Genomic DNA, 14534 nt, shown 5'->3' on the forward strand with positions numbered 1-14534 from the left:
TTATTAATTGCTTATTTCACTTGCTATTGTCTTGTGCATAGGTTGAAATAGACAAATGGAACGGAGCCCTTTTTTCAACAATATGTACATTTAAATTATCATTTTTATTCCCACATTCTCTTAACACTTTTCTTTCCAGGATTCTGTTTGAGAGCCATTAACTGGCAACGATTTGTCAAGTGATAGGACAGGTTTAGAGGGATATGGGCCAAGCAGGCAGGTGGGACTAGTATAGATGGGGCATGTTGGTCAGCATGGGCAAGTTGGGCTATGGGCCTGCTTCCACGCTATGGTATGACTCATTTTTCATGTGGGAGCAAAGGAAGAAAGTGCGAGACATTATTTCATCAAAGGGAATATTATAGCTGAGCTTGACCTTGTTCTTGAAGTAATGTCTACAAATATAAATTGTGCTTTAAGTCATTGGCTGATGAAAGTCACAGATCTGAAAAAATATTTCTATTAACAAATGCTGCCTGACTTGCTGAGTACTTCCAGCACTTTTGGTTTTCGTGTCATTGCCTAGAAATTTCTTAATTTCCCCTTTATTTGCCAAGAGGTGCCAACGTTACTTCCCCAGGTCATTACCATAAGAAGGAGATCACATTATATGGAACAAACTTGAGATTGAAACTGGAACCTTAACCCAGGCCAAACAAATGGAAATCATAATTGGAACCTCTGGCTGTACATATTCAGTACAGACAGGACCTGGCACAGCTTACCGAATACCCGATTAGAGTCTCTGGCGATCCTTGGTTCTGTTTCTGCTGGCAGCTGATATGGTAGAATGTAAACAGCAAGTGGTGTCTTTCTGTAATTTTAGCAGGAAGTTTAAGTTTTACTTCCTCGTAGAAATCCGGAGACCTGCAATACAAGAAAACGTTAATAATTGGTTATTCTTTTGATTTGCACAGAAGGTGGTTGCAGCCCTAAACCACAGTGCAGATTTTGTTGAGGTATGCCAACCATACCAATTCCTGTCAACACATTTGCTGGTTGGTTTTGGGATACACATCTATGACTGTGATTTACCAACTATTTCACTGGGAACTCTGCTTCTGACCCAATTGCAAATGAAACTTCCAGCAGCAACCGTGAGCTCATTCATTAGAAAGAGGATGGTAGAGGAGCTTGATATAAATCGGTCATCAGTATCAGTCTTTGATATTGAATAAGTCAAAACTTAAAAAATATTATCTTTTTGCCCAAAAGTTATTTAAAGTGTTTTATTGATTTTACTCATACTTATTCTTGGTAAAATTATTAATGATTATTTAAAAAATGTATTAAATGTATTAAAAACCAATATTATTCTGGATGGTCTATAAATCTGACATTTGAAAGTACATGAACACTTTGGTAGCTATGCCAATGATCAGCGGTGGGATTTTGATGGCTATCACATGGTTTTCTGGGCAGGCCTTATTCTTGTACATTCTCTTCACACCACTAACATTGAATGAAAGATACAGCATGTAAACAGCACTTCCGCCGACCAAGTCCATTCCGACAATCGATTGCCTGTTCATACTTGTTCTATATGATGCTACCTGCATCCACTCCTTAAATATTAGGGGCAAATTACAGAGACCAAATAACCTATAAATCCACACATCTTTGGGATGTGGGAGGAAACCCATGTAGACACAGGTAGAATGTGCAAACTGCACACAGCAGACAGCACCCGGTCAGGATCGAACCTGGCTCTCTGGCGCTTTGAGGTAGCACTACCAACTGCACCACTATGCCACTCTCAACATTGCCTGAAGCCCTGTCACAACTCAGCTCCAGGAATGTTGCAGTCGATGGCAATGGCCTTCAGAATTGAAGAGCAGCAAGTTCAGGGAAATGTGGATTATGGACACTGAATATGAATGCTGTGGCCCCTCCAGCATGAGCGTACCCTTCTCTTCATAAAACAAAACCTTGATGTTCTAATTACACTATTCACGTAGATAATGGACTACTTGTGTGACTCATCTCTGGGACATATGTTTCAAGTAAATACATATTAACTATTCCTATTTCACTAATCCAATGTCTATTAATATTGTTAACAATAATATATAGTAATAATTATATATAGGGCTCATAAATTGCTGCATGAAATATATAACAAATATGATAGAAGAGAAAACATGCATTATCTAGTAACCTAGAACTTGTATCATTGATCTATAATAAGTATCTATTCTAATACAACCATGTTATTCTCAGATAAAGTAAAATAATGACCACACAAGAAAGCTGTGCATGCTACTGCCCTAATTTCATACTCTGTCGGCAGTATAATAGGAAGGGCTCTCATCACATGTATGTGGAGAATTATTCTCCTATTTACCCATTCTTTGCATGCTAACTTATTACCAGTAATTTTCTTTGAGTTTCATCACAAGTATGGCCGAAACGTCACTGACAACATTATGGAAATTAAATGGAAGCAACTCCTGCGAATTCTGTCTATAATCACCACCTTAAACTACTACTATTGCATCGGATCCATTTCCTGCTATTTGATTAGTTTAGTTTACTTCAGACATTCAGTGTGGAAACAGGCCCTTTGGCCCATCGAGTCTGTGCAGACCAACGATCACCCATAGACACATTTTGTACTACACATTAGGGACAATTTACAGAAGCCAATTAACCTATAAATATGCACATCATTGGACTGTGAGAGAAAACTGCAGCAGTCAGAGAAAACCCACATCATGATCACAGGGAGAACGTGCAAACTCCGTACAGACAGCACCTGTTGTCAGGATCAAAGCCGGTACTCTGGTGCTGTAAGGGATCAAGTCTACCACTGCACCACAGTAACGAAAATGAATGAGAACATTTTTGCCAAGTTGATGCGGTGTTTTGGAAAGATTGACTGACCATGTACCAGAGTTATTCCTCCATTATTTAAATTCTGCTAAAGACTATGTTAGAACAGCATGAACTTAAAGATCATCCATATTTATAAATGAACTGGTTTAGCAAAGACCACGTTTCATCAAGGTAATTGATTAATTGATTTAAAGATACAGCATAGAAATAGGCCCAACGAGACCACACTGACTATCGATCACCCGATTACATTAGTTCTATGTTATTCCATTTTTGCATCCACTCCCTACATACTCAGGAAATTTACAGAGGCCAATTAACCTACAACCCGGCACATCTTTAGGATGTGGGTGGAAAGGAGCATTCGAAGGAGATCCTTGGAGTCACAGAGAGAGCGTGCAAACTTCACACAAGCAGCACCTGCGGTCATGATTGAACCTGGGTCTCTGGCCCTGTGAGGCTGCAAAACTGTGCCGCCACAATAAAATAAACGATCCCTCAGTAGGTAAACATAAGAATCGAGGGGATGTTAGATGAACTCTCTTTGCCCAAAGGCGAGCAAGTCTCTGGATGAAATGTTGATGGTGATTTTAGTGATTACTGACTCCTAACTGCTTTAGCATTAAACTGGGTTGGTTCCTGACTCAATGTAAATATTGCTTTACACAATGGGTGAAATACTGGAGGGATTCTACCACTGTGATTCTGGTAAGAGTTCAGTCAATCCTTCCAAAGAATAACAGCAAGGCAGCTGTGACAAAAATGCTCTCATTGGATTTCCTTACTAATCAAATGGCAAGGAATGAAGACTCCCTATGGGAGGAATGAGGACTTCCCATTACTAGACAGGGAGTGGATCAGACACAGTGCCAGTGGTTACAGGTGCTGATTATAGACTGAATTCCTGGGAGCTGCTTCTACTAATATGCCAGACCATTAACAGTGAGGTATGGATTGTACTTGTGATGAAGTAGGTGCCAGAGACTGCATCAAATAGAAAGTATCACTTTGTCTTGAGATCTCATGAGCTTTGGGTCATTAGTGGGGCCAGAGAGGAATTTAAAAAACAATTTCCCTTCACTTTTTTGACCCTTTTTTAAAATTCCTGTTGCTTCTGAGAGATGACATAAGAGATGAGATGCAAGGGTAGGTGTGAGGAGTGGAGTGGGTAGGGGCTGGAATGATGGATGGTGTACTTTGTTATATTTGTTGAATAATTATGGTACGTTGCAGGCTTCATCAAGTACATGCCCTTTCCTGCCCCTCAGTTTTGTTAATGTGTGCTCTTTACAAACATACTGCAATAACAGATATTTGATATAATTTTGATCCTCGTTCATTTTTTCTCTCTGTTTTGTCTTCTATTTTTTTTTCTCCCATGAAGTAAATGAGCAGGAATTTCTGCTCCATTCTTTTGGTTCTTTTTATTATAGAATATTGTATCAGAAATCAGCCAAATAAAGGGAAATTGTTATTAAAAGTCCCCTTCTGGCCCCACTAGTGATCAAGCCTTACATGAAATGAGCCAAACAAGCTAAAATATTACAGAATTTAGATGCAAGTAATAATTAATAATGTGTCTGCAGTGTATTGAACTCAATTACAATTATATCGCATTGGACATATACTGGCCTGAAGATGTCTGACCTCCTTTCTCTCCACCCCCTATTTCCACTAATTGTATATGCTTAAAGATGCCACAAATTAAAGCTTATTTTGGAGCAAGGACACAACTAGCCACATTTTAATATCTTTGAACAGATATTTTAATTCAGCAAGGCAACGGCCACTGTGCTCCAATATAACTTCCAAGTTATTCCAGATCGCTTTCTTTCATGGTCATTTTTAATTAATTGAGTTTATTCTCCTCACAGACACAGATTAGTGACACTGAATAATGTTTTTTTTTACATTAAAACATTTTCAGATAAAAAAGCTGCACATCCCAAAGACATGCGGGTTTGGTACATTAATTGGCTTCTGTAAAATGTGCCCCTAATGTGTGGGGAATAGATGGGGAAAATGGGATAACATGGAAATAAAGTGAATGATTGGCATGGACTCAATGGGCCGATGGGCCTGTTTCCATTCTGTATGTCTAAACTAAACTAATTCAGGTTGTCATTTTTTTAATAAAACAAGGAATTTTTAAAAATCCAAACATTTTAACGTTTCTGCGAGATGCAGTCTTTGGCAACATGCTCACGAGTTTCAGCGTACACCTTAGCAGAACTAATGCAATTTATACTGGATCACTGATTGTCTGGATCATGCACTTCCACAAAAAAAAAAAGTCTCACCAGGCCAAAATCCAAATCTACCACGAAAACAGAGGTTCACAATCCTTTTTTTAACTACCAATAATACCAATATTATTCAGATTGCGAACTCGAACTGATAATGACAATAATGTAGGCTGACAGTACTACAGAACTATAGTTTCTGTGTCTAGAAGATTGCTGCCCCTTGGTATGTCTGGTCTATTTAGGAAATGTAAGATTATGGTGTGAAGGATAGCCTGTCCCACTTGTTATATAATTATCTCTCACATGCCTTTGTTGTCTCACAAAGTTAATTTAAAGTGATGTCACTTATACCCCTTGCTATTTCTGTCTTTCTAATTTGACGGTGTATAAACAGTTAATATTAGAGCACCAGCCAATTCTTGCATTTAGTTTTATTTTCGTTAAAAGATGCTGACTGCAATTCTGACTGGCTGCCCGCAATTCATGGGTGGTCACGGTGGCATAGCGGTAGAGCTGCTGCCTTACAGTAAATGCAGCGCCAGAGACCCGGGTTCGATCCCGACTACGGGTGTTGTCTTTAAGTTCTCCTCGTGATCTGCGTGGGTTTTCTCCGAGATCTTCGGTTTCCTCCCACACTCTAAAGACGTACAGGTTTGTAGGTTAATTGGCTTGGTAAATGTAAAAATTGTCCTGCGTGTGTGTAGGATAGTGTTAATGTACAGGGATCGCTGGTCGGTGTGGACCCAGTGGGCCAAAGGGCCAGTTTCCGTGCTGTATCTCAAAACTAAGCTAAACAAGCAAAGAATAAGGAGGCGGAGATCTCCCAAATCCACACACATCTGCAGGAACGTTACTAGAAGAATAAATAATTAAGTATGATTGTTTGTATGCATTATTTACATAACTTGTTGTTCCATGACTCCTGCTACATATTACTTACTTATTATGGTAAGTAACTGCAGAATATGTCTCCGAGACAAATTCTGTGGTGCTTGATTTTCCAAAAAGAACCTGAAACATAAACCAAAAATTATTTTAAAATCATGGCAATTAATATTCTGACAACAACACTTCATTATTCATTATTACTTTTCAACGATATAGTCTAAATAGTTTTTACATAACTCATTACTTTTTAATTGCATTCTATAAATATAACTAAACACTCCTTTCATCGCTTTCTGTAAAATGTTGCCTCCATACAACGGTGAGATCCACTCAAAGACAAAGGAGGGAATCTGTGCCAGGCAGGCAGTAACTAGTGGGGTACCGCAAGGCTCAGTGTTTAAGAAAGAACTGCAGATGCTGGAAAATCGAAGGTACACAAAAATGCTGGAGAAACTCAGCGGGTGCAGCAGCATCTATGGAGCAAAGGAAATAGGCAACGGAAGGGTTTTGGCCCGCAAGGCTCAGTGCTGGGACCCCAGCTATTTACAATATATATTAATGATTTGTACGATTTGAATGCAACATCTCCAAGTTTGCGGATGACACAAAGCTGGGGGGCAGTGCTAGCTGTGAGGAGGAGAAGAAAGGAGATGAAAGGAGAATGGAAGAGGAGGAGCCAGAGGGCTGAGGTGCATCCTCCCCTGCTTCCCTTCTCAGCTCTCCCTCAGCCCTCTGGCTCCTCCTCTTCCTTTCTCCTTTCTTCTCTCCCCCCCCCCCCCCCCCCCCCCCCCCCCCCCATCAGTCTGAGGAAGAGTTTTGGCCCGAAACGTTGCCTATTTCCTTCGCTCCTTAGATGTTGCTGCACTCGCTGAGTTTCTCCAGCACTTTTGTCTACCTGCAATAATAATATAGTCTATTGCAGTTCAGAGCTCAGAGCTTATTCGTTGTTGTGTTTAATAGCCTGATGGCTGTAGGGAAGAAGTTGTTCCTGAACCTGGATGTTACAATTTTCAGGCTCCTGTACCTTCTTCCTGATGGCAATGGTGAGATGAGTGTGTGGCCAGGATGGTGTGGGTCCTTGATGACTTTGGCTGCCTTTTTGAGGCAGCGACTACGATAGATCCCTTTGACGGTGGGGAGGTCAAAGCCAATGATGGACTGGGCAGTGGTCACAACTTTTAGTGGTCTTTTTCGCTGCTGAATGTTCAAGTTGCCAAACCAGGCCACGATGCAACCAGTCAGAATGCTCTCTACCGTGCACCTGTAGAAGTTTAGGAGAATCCTCTTCGACATGCTGAATCTCCGTAATCTTCTCAGGAAGTAGAGTCGCTGATGTGCCTTCTGTATAATTGCATCAGTGTGCTGGGTCCAGGAAAAATATTTGGAAATATGCACGCCCAGGAATTTGAATTGCCCAGGAATTAGAGGAGGTGGGCAAGGTCCTAAATAAATACTTCACATGGATCTTCACCAAGAAAGAGGACATTGACAATGCAAATTAGGGAATGGTATGTTGATGTTCTGAGGCATGTAATATTATGGTGGTGGTGGTGGTATTGGGTCTATTAAAAACAGTGAGATAAATAAGTCCCCAGGGCTTGGTGAAGTCTGTCTAAAAGATACTGAGGGAAGCAAAGGGGGAGAATGCTGGGTTTGACTGAGATCTTTGCATCCAGTTTTACCATAGGAAAGTTCCCAGATGACTAGAGAATAGCCATTCCTTTGTGTTTTGTTTAAGAAGATCAACAAGGAAAGTTCCCAGATGACTAGAGAATAGCCATTCCTTTGTGTTTTGTTTAAGAAGATCAACAAGGACTAACCAGGAACTCATAGGTCGATGAGTCTTTCATCAGTGGTAGGGAAATTACTGGAATTGGAAAAGCATGGACTTATTGGAGAAAGTTATCAAGGCTTTGTGCAACGGAAGTCCTACCTCACAAATTTGATTGATATATTTGAGGAATTGAAGAAGATGATTGACAAATGGATGTTGTCTACATGGACTTCAGTCAATCATTGAAACAAGGTCCTTTATAGTACAACGATCAAGAAAATTAATTCACATGGGGTCTTTGGTGAGTTGATAAGTTGGATACAAGTTTGATTTGGGCATAGAAGACAGAGAGTAATGGTGGAGGGTCTTTCTCTGGTCTATGTGGCAAGAGTCAGTGCTCAAACTAATATTTGTGATATATAGAAGTCATCTGGATCTAAATGAAGATGGTTTGTATTGGAAGGTTAAGATTAGAAAATATATGGTGGATGACGGAAAGCGAGGATAGTCAAGAGAAATGGCAGATGGATTTTAACACAGACAAATGTGAGGTTATGCACTTTGGAAGATCAAATGCAAGAGTAGACAGTAGATGACTGGACTCTTAGGAGCATTGATGTGCAGTGGGATTTTGAGTTGCAAGTCTATAGCTCCCTGAAAGTGGCTACACAAGTGGATGGGATCATAAAGAAGACAAAGGGCATTGTTGCCTTCATTGGTCAAGCATCGAGTATAAAATTTAGGAGGTCATGTTGCAGCTGTAGAAAAGTTTAGTTAGGTATCATTTCGAGTATTGCATAGAAACATAGAAATATAGAAACATAGAAATTAGGTGCAGGAGTAGGCCATTCGGCCCTTCGAGCCTGCACCGCCATTCAATATGATCATGGCTGATCATCCAACTCAGTATCCCGTACCTGCCTTCTCTCCATACCCCTCTGATCCCCTTGGCCACAAGGGCCACATCTAACTCCCTCTTAAATATAGCCAATGAACTGGCCTCAACTACCCTCTGTGGCAGAGAGTTCCAGAGATTCACCACTCTCTGTGTGAAAAAAAAGTTCTCCTCATCTCGGTTTTTAAAGGATTTCCCCCTTATCCTTAAGCTGTGACCCTTGTCCTGGACTTCCCCAACATCGGGAACAATCTTCCTGCATCTAGCCTGTCCAACCCCTTAAGAATTTTGTAAGTTTCTATAAGATCCCCTCTCAATCTCCTAAATTCTAGAGAGTATAAACCAAGTCTATCCAGTCTTTCTTCATAAGACAGTCCTGACATCCCAGGAATCAGTCTGGTGAACCTTCTCTGCACTCCCTCTATGGCAATAATGTCCTTCCTCAATGTGGTGTGGTGACAAGAATTGCGTGCCATTCTTGTCACCACATTTATAGGAAGGTTGTGGAGGCTTTAGAAAGGGTGCAGAAAGGGTTCACCAGGATGTTGTCGCGATTCGAGATTATTAACTTTGAGAGTGCTGATTCAGGATTCCCAAAAAGTTAATTTGTAAGTCAAATCCATATAACCATATAACAGCGGCAGTAAGGAAGGCAAATTCAATGCTAGCATTTATATCAAGAGGACTGGAATTCAAAAACAGAGATGTAATGCTGAGGCTCTATAAGGTGCTGGTCAGGCCATCATTTGGAGTACAGTGAGCAAATTTGTGCCCCATATCTGAGGAAGGATGCATTGGATTCTGGAGAGGGTTCAGAGGAGGTTTACTGGAATGATTCCAGGATAGCATACGGTGAGTGTTTGACAACACTCGGCCTCTACTCGCTGGAGTTTAGAAGGTTGAGGGGGGGGGACCTCATTGAAACTTACAGAATAATGTAAGGCATAGATAGAGTGAATGTGGAAAGGATGTTTCCACTGGTGGGAGAGTCCTGGATCAGAGGTCATAGCCTCAGAGTTAAAGGTCGCTCTTTTAGAAAGGAGGTGAGGAGGAACTTCTTTAGTCAGGGAAAGTTAATCTGTGGCACTCATTGCCACAGAGGGTTGTGGAGGCCAAGTCAGTGGACATTTTTAAAGCAGAGATACACAAATTCTTGTCAAGAATGGGTGCCAAAGGTTATGGGGAGAAGGCAGTTAAATTGAATTTGGAGGCAGAGATCAGCCATGATTGGATGGCTGAGTAGACTCGATGGGCTGAATGGCCTAATTCTACTTCTATAACTTGTGAACTTGTGAACTGGAAGGAGAAGCTGTTCAAACTGGATTTGTTTTGCTGGAGCATTGGAGTGACCTGATGGAAGTATATGCAATTATAAGATGGTGTAGATGGTTAGAACCTTTTTCCAGGATGGAAATATCAAACACCAAAGTCCATAAACTTAAGATGGTAAGGGGAAAGTTCAAAGGAGATGTACGAGGCAAAGCATTTACCAGGAACTCTGCCTGGGGATATGGTACAAACAACTATGTTAGCAATGTTTAAGAAACAGTTAGGTAGGCAGGGGATAGGAGGATGCAGATCATGTGCAGACAAGTGGGAGTGGTAATGTTAGCATCATGGTCAGTGCAGACATGGTGGGCCGAAGGGCCTGCTCCTGTGGTGTTTTATGTTATTTATGTATCAAGGCTAGAGACCTGTACGGGAAGGTAGACGCTCCCGCCGCAGTGAGTCTCGGGCAGATGGGGCTGGTCAGCCTGGGACGGCAGTCCATCTGGGAGAGGGAAAACTGTGATTTAAAACCGCCACTGCCTTGTGGCCATATCCAGTCATGGAAAAGGCTCCAGGAATAAACCTCAAGAAAATCCGGAGTCGGAGCCCCTAAGGCAGTTTGTCGTTGTCTACAACCTCGCTCTGGCAGCTCCTGCAACGGCGGTGGTGCCAAACTGTAACGGCCCTGCTGTTCCTTTGGATCAATCAGCGACGTGGAGAGGGGGGACGTGCTGCATGGGCATCATCCTGTCCACCATATGACATCGCCCAGGCTTGCATCCGACCACACATCACTTGCTGCTCCAGCTGAGGTTTGGAGCAAGCAGCAAACAACTAGGATGCATCACCCATGGTCAGTCATGACCGAGGGGGGCCTACATGTGTCAGGAATGGCCCCCTGTTTGTCCTTCTCCAAGTCAGGAGCTGCCGTAGTTTCTTTGCAAGCCACACTATAATAAAGATATAGATATGCCATTTATTGTCACTATACATGTACAGTGAAACTGAAAGCTGCTCGTACTCAGTGCATACATACAATTTAGCACAAAAAACAAGAATAGAAAAAAACAAAAAAACAGAAGGGAGATGGGGGGGGGGGGGGTGTAGTGGCACAAATTCTGCGGCGCTACATACATATATACATATATACAGATGGAAGTCCGTGTTGGGCGGTGTAGTCAGTGCATGTGTGAATTTGAATTTATGGTAGATATAATTCTCGGAAAGCAACTATTCCTGAGTCTGTTTGTCCTGGATTTGATGCACCTATAGCGCCTTCCAGAGGGCAGCAGGTCGAAAACAGTCCAAAACGCAGGATGGGAGCTGTCTTTGATGATCTTCTTTGCCCTGCTAAGGCAGCGGGAGTGTGTAGATGTCCATCAGGGAGGGGAGACATGGTGGCCAATGATCCTCTGCGCTGGTGGTTACCCTCTGAAGCCTCTCCCTGTCTGCCATGGTGCAGCTGCCATACCATGCTGTAATGCAGTATGTCAGCAGGCTCTCGATGGACTCGCGGGGCAAGGTAATAGAAGGTCAGCAGCAGGTTAGAGTCCGGTTGTGCTTCCTGAGGACCCTCAGGAAAACAGCCGATGCTGAGCCTTCTTGATGACCGCTGTGTGTTATCCGTCCAGGAAAAGTCAGCAGCGATATGGACGCCGAGAAAAGTCCGGAAGGTGTTGACCCTCTCCACACACTCGCCGTTGATGTGTAGGGAGGCTAAGTCGGTGCTGTGCCTCCTGAAGTCGACAATGAGCTCTTTTGTTTTCCTGGTGTTCAGAGCCAGATTGTTTTCTGAGCACCAGGTTGTCAACTTCAGGACTTCCTCTTTGTAGGCTGCCTCGTCTCCCCTCGAAATAAGTCCGACCACAGTAGTGTCGTCAGCAAATTTGACGATGCGGTTGTTGTTGTGGGCCGGACTACAGTCGTAGGTGTAGAGAGAGTATAAGAGGGGGCTTAGCACACAGCCCTGTGGGGAACTCAACCTGTGAGTGGAGGAGAGGTGGGGGCCGAGTCTCACAGTCTGGGGCCGGTTGGTGAGGAAATCCTTTATCCAGGCACATGTGACAGTGGGGAGGCCGAGAGTGACCAGTTTACCAATGAGAATGTTCGGAATGATTGTATTAAAGGCTGAACTAAAATAGTTGTTTCCAAGATATTACTTCCCCAGTAAGGGAAATGTTTCAAAATTGTTATTGCATTGTAATTGGAGTCCTAATTCCAAGTTGTAACAGGAGGAATGTTTCTAAAAAAATTTGCAAATGGGATTGATTATTTCACTGATTTACCTGCATGGCATTGCTCAGATCCTCCCCCGACATGAACTGGATTTTGATCGTAATATTTCGAGCAGAAGCTAACCGGTTGGCAAAATTAAGTCGTTGTGGGTAGACATAGAGTAGATTCCTGCAAAAAGAGGAGAAAAATAAAAAAATGGTCACCAAATAAAAAATTTATTCAGCAAAGATCAAACCACAAAGAAAAAATGGATTGCATTTTTGTGTAATGTTTAGAACCAGTTAACACAAAACCGGACAGCGGGCTGGAGGGGAGATGAATAAATGATTGATCCAAAAATCATTGGTGATGTTTGATTGGGAGGTACATCACCTTTACCACTTCGGCCAAACAGTACACCTGTAGTGGTGTGTTCACCACTTTCATTTGATTGCACAGTAGGATCATTGTGGATTCACCCCAGCACCAGTCCTGTAGCCAAGGAATAATTACAGTCGCTGATGTATAACTTACCTTGCTGGCAGTCGCTTAGTATGTAGATAAATGGAGAGAATGACATCATTTAGAACAAAGATTGGTATTTTAATGGAAAGGAAAGGCAACAACTGACATGCTTATATTAAAGTCAGTGTTCTACTATTTTATGTTAAATGATTGAGTCTTATTCCATCAGGTAATTTCTTCAGATGCCAATTGCATTCTTTTGCATGGCCCAGAATATCCAAATTTGTTGTGTTATTTCTCTTTGCAGAACAGTATTAGCTGAAAAAATTGTTTAAAAATTAATAGTTCATTTACACAGAGCATTGCAGTTTGTTCAATGAATCTGAACAAATCAGCAAAACTGGTTTTTGAAGGCATTTAGAAACACAGAAAATAGGTGCAGGAGTAGGCCATTTGTCCCTTCGAGCAGGCAATATAATCATGGCTAATCATCCAAAATAAGTACCCCGTTCTTGCTTTTTCCCCATATCCCTTGATTCCCTTAGTCCTAAGGGCTAAATCTAACTCTCGAAAACATCCAGTGATTTGGCCTCCACTGCCTTCTGTGACAGAGAATTCTATAGATTCACAACTCTTTGGGCAAAAATATTTTTCCTCATCTCAGTCCTAAATGGCCTACCCATGATGATCAGCCATGATCATATTGAATGGCTGTGCTGGCTCGAAGGGGCGAATGGCCTATTCCTGCAGCTATTTTTCTATGTTCTATGTTTCTACATCACACAGTCGTCACTGCCGACTATTTCTCATAACTGGACTCATAACGTCTGTGCTCTCAGTTTACCCAGTCAGGTATTGGCGATAGAATAAATGCTGAAATGAGGAACTGCAGACACTGGTGTACAACAAAAGGCAACAAAGTGATCCATGTTCTCCAGTGATGCTATCTGAACCGCTGAGTTACTACAGCAGTTTGTGTCTTTACTTACTTACTCGGAAGGAATATAGAAACAGATTAATTTTTGAAGTCAATGTGGAAAATGACTGAAACTTTGAGTTGCACCTTGGTCCAAATTGCGTGTTCATCCTTCCATAATTTCCTCTTCTTGATAATTCACTACAATGTATTGCAATGCAGTTGAGACCGGGAAATGATGAGGAACCCATCTTGTGAAATACTGAAAGCAATCTTTCCTTTCATATGACTCAACAGCTCATTGCACAAGTGAGCTCCCAGTTGTAGAGTTTCCACCCATCCCCCTTTTGTCACAAGAAGAGGACCGCAAGAATGTCTTTCTTTAGTTGGGTCTTGAGGTTGGATAGCATTACAGAAAGGACTGCCTAATTGGTTTAATTTCCAGGATTTATATTCTTATAGTGTAAACTTTACTGATTAAAAAAACCCAACTTCTGGCATTGCTTTACATGTAATGGGTTTTTGAAATTAAAAAATATATGTAAGGGAAGATGCGGGTCACTGCAACAGAACCATGACTTCAGTTGACATTCTGGACTCGAGTCTTCCAAAAAACACGGCCACTTATGAAGATTAGCCTCAGTTCATCACTTACTTGGATTGTGTTGAATGCCTATATCATTTTTGGAATGCTAAGGTGAGAATAAGAATGGAAATTGATATTCCAAGAGAAATACAACCAACAGAAGAAAATCCAGATATAAACCAGAAAATAATGAATTGTTTGTAGTTTAGCCTTCAGGCTTTCATAACTGAAATCCTGATAGGTTCCTCTGCTTGCTGCTGGCTAATAACTATTCTGTGATAATATCTGAAGGGATTGTCTCTACTATGTAAAGAAGGTGAAGTGCACTGAGTAAGGAGTTTAAAAAATGTTTAGATATACAATTTAAAATAGCATTTTTACAAAGTATATCTAAAATATTTTTAATAATTGGTGCCACATACAATATTTTATTAGTGTGGGGATAC

General features: G+C 41.5%; 1 protein-coding gene across 1 annotated transcript in view; it reads right to left on the minus strand.

Annotated features, from left to right (window-relative positions):
- The window catches only part of dock8 (dedicator of cytokinesis 8), a 192763-nt gene that overhangs the window by 73205 nt on the left and 105024 nt on the right, over positions 1 to 14534 (minus strand). The window contains 3 exon segments of the mRNA XM_055632820.1: positions 726 to 867; positions 6022 to 6092; positions 12193 to 12310. Of these exon segments, the coding sequence (XP_055488795.1) occupies positions 726 to 867; positions 6022 to 6092; positions 12193 to 12310 (331 nt within the window).

The sequence above is a fragment of the Leucoraja erinacea genome, chromosome 3 (genome assembly GCF_028641065.1).
Source record: "Leucoraja erinacea ecotype New England chromosome 3, Leri_hhj_1, whole genome shotgun sequence".
NCBI lineage: Eukaryota > Metazoa > Chordata > Chondrichthyes > Rajiformes > Rajidae > Leucoraja > Leucoraja erinaceus.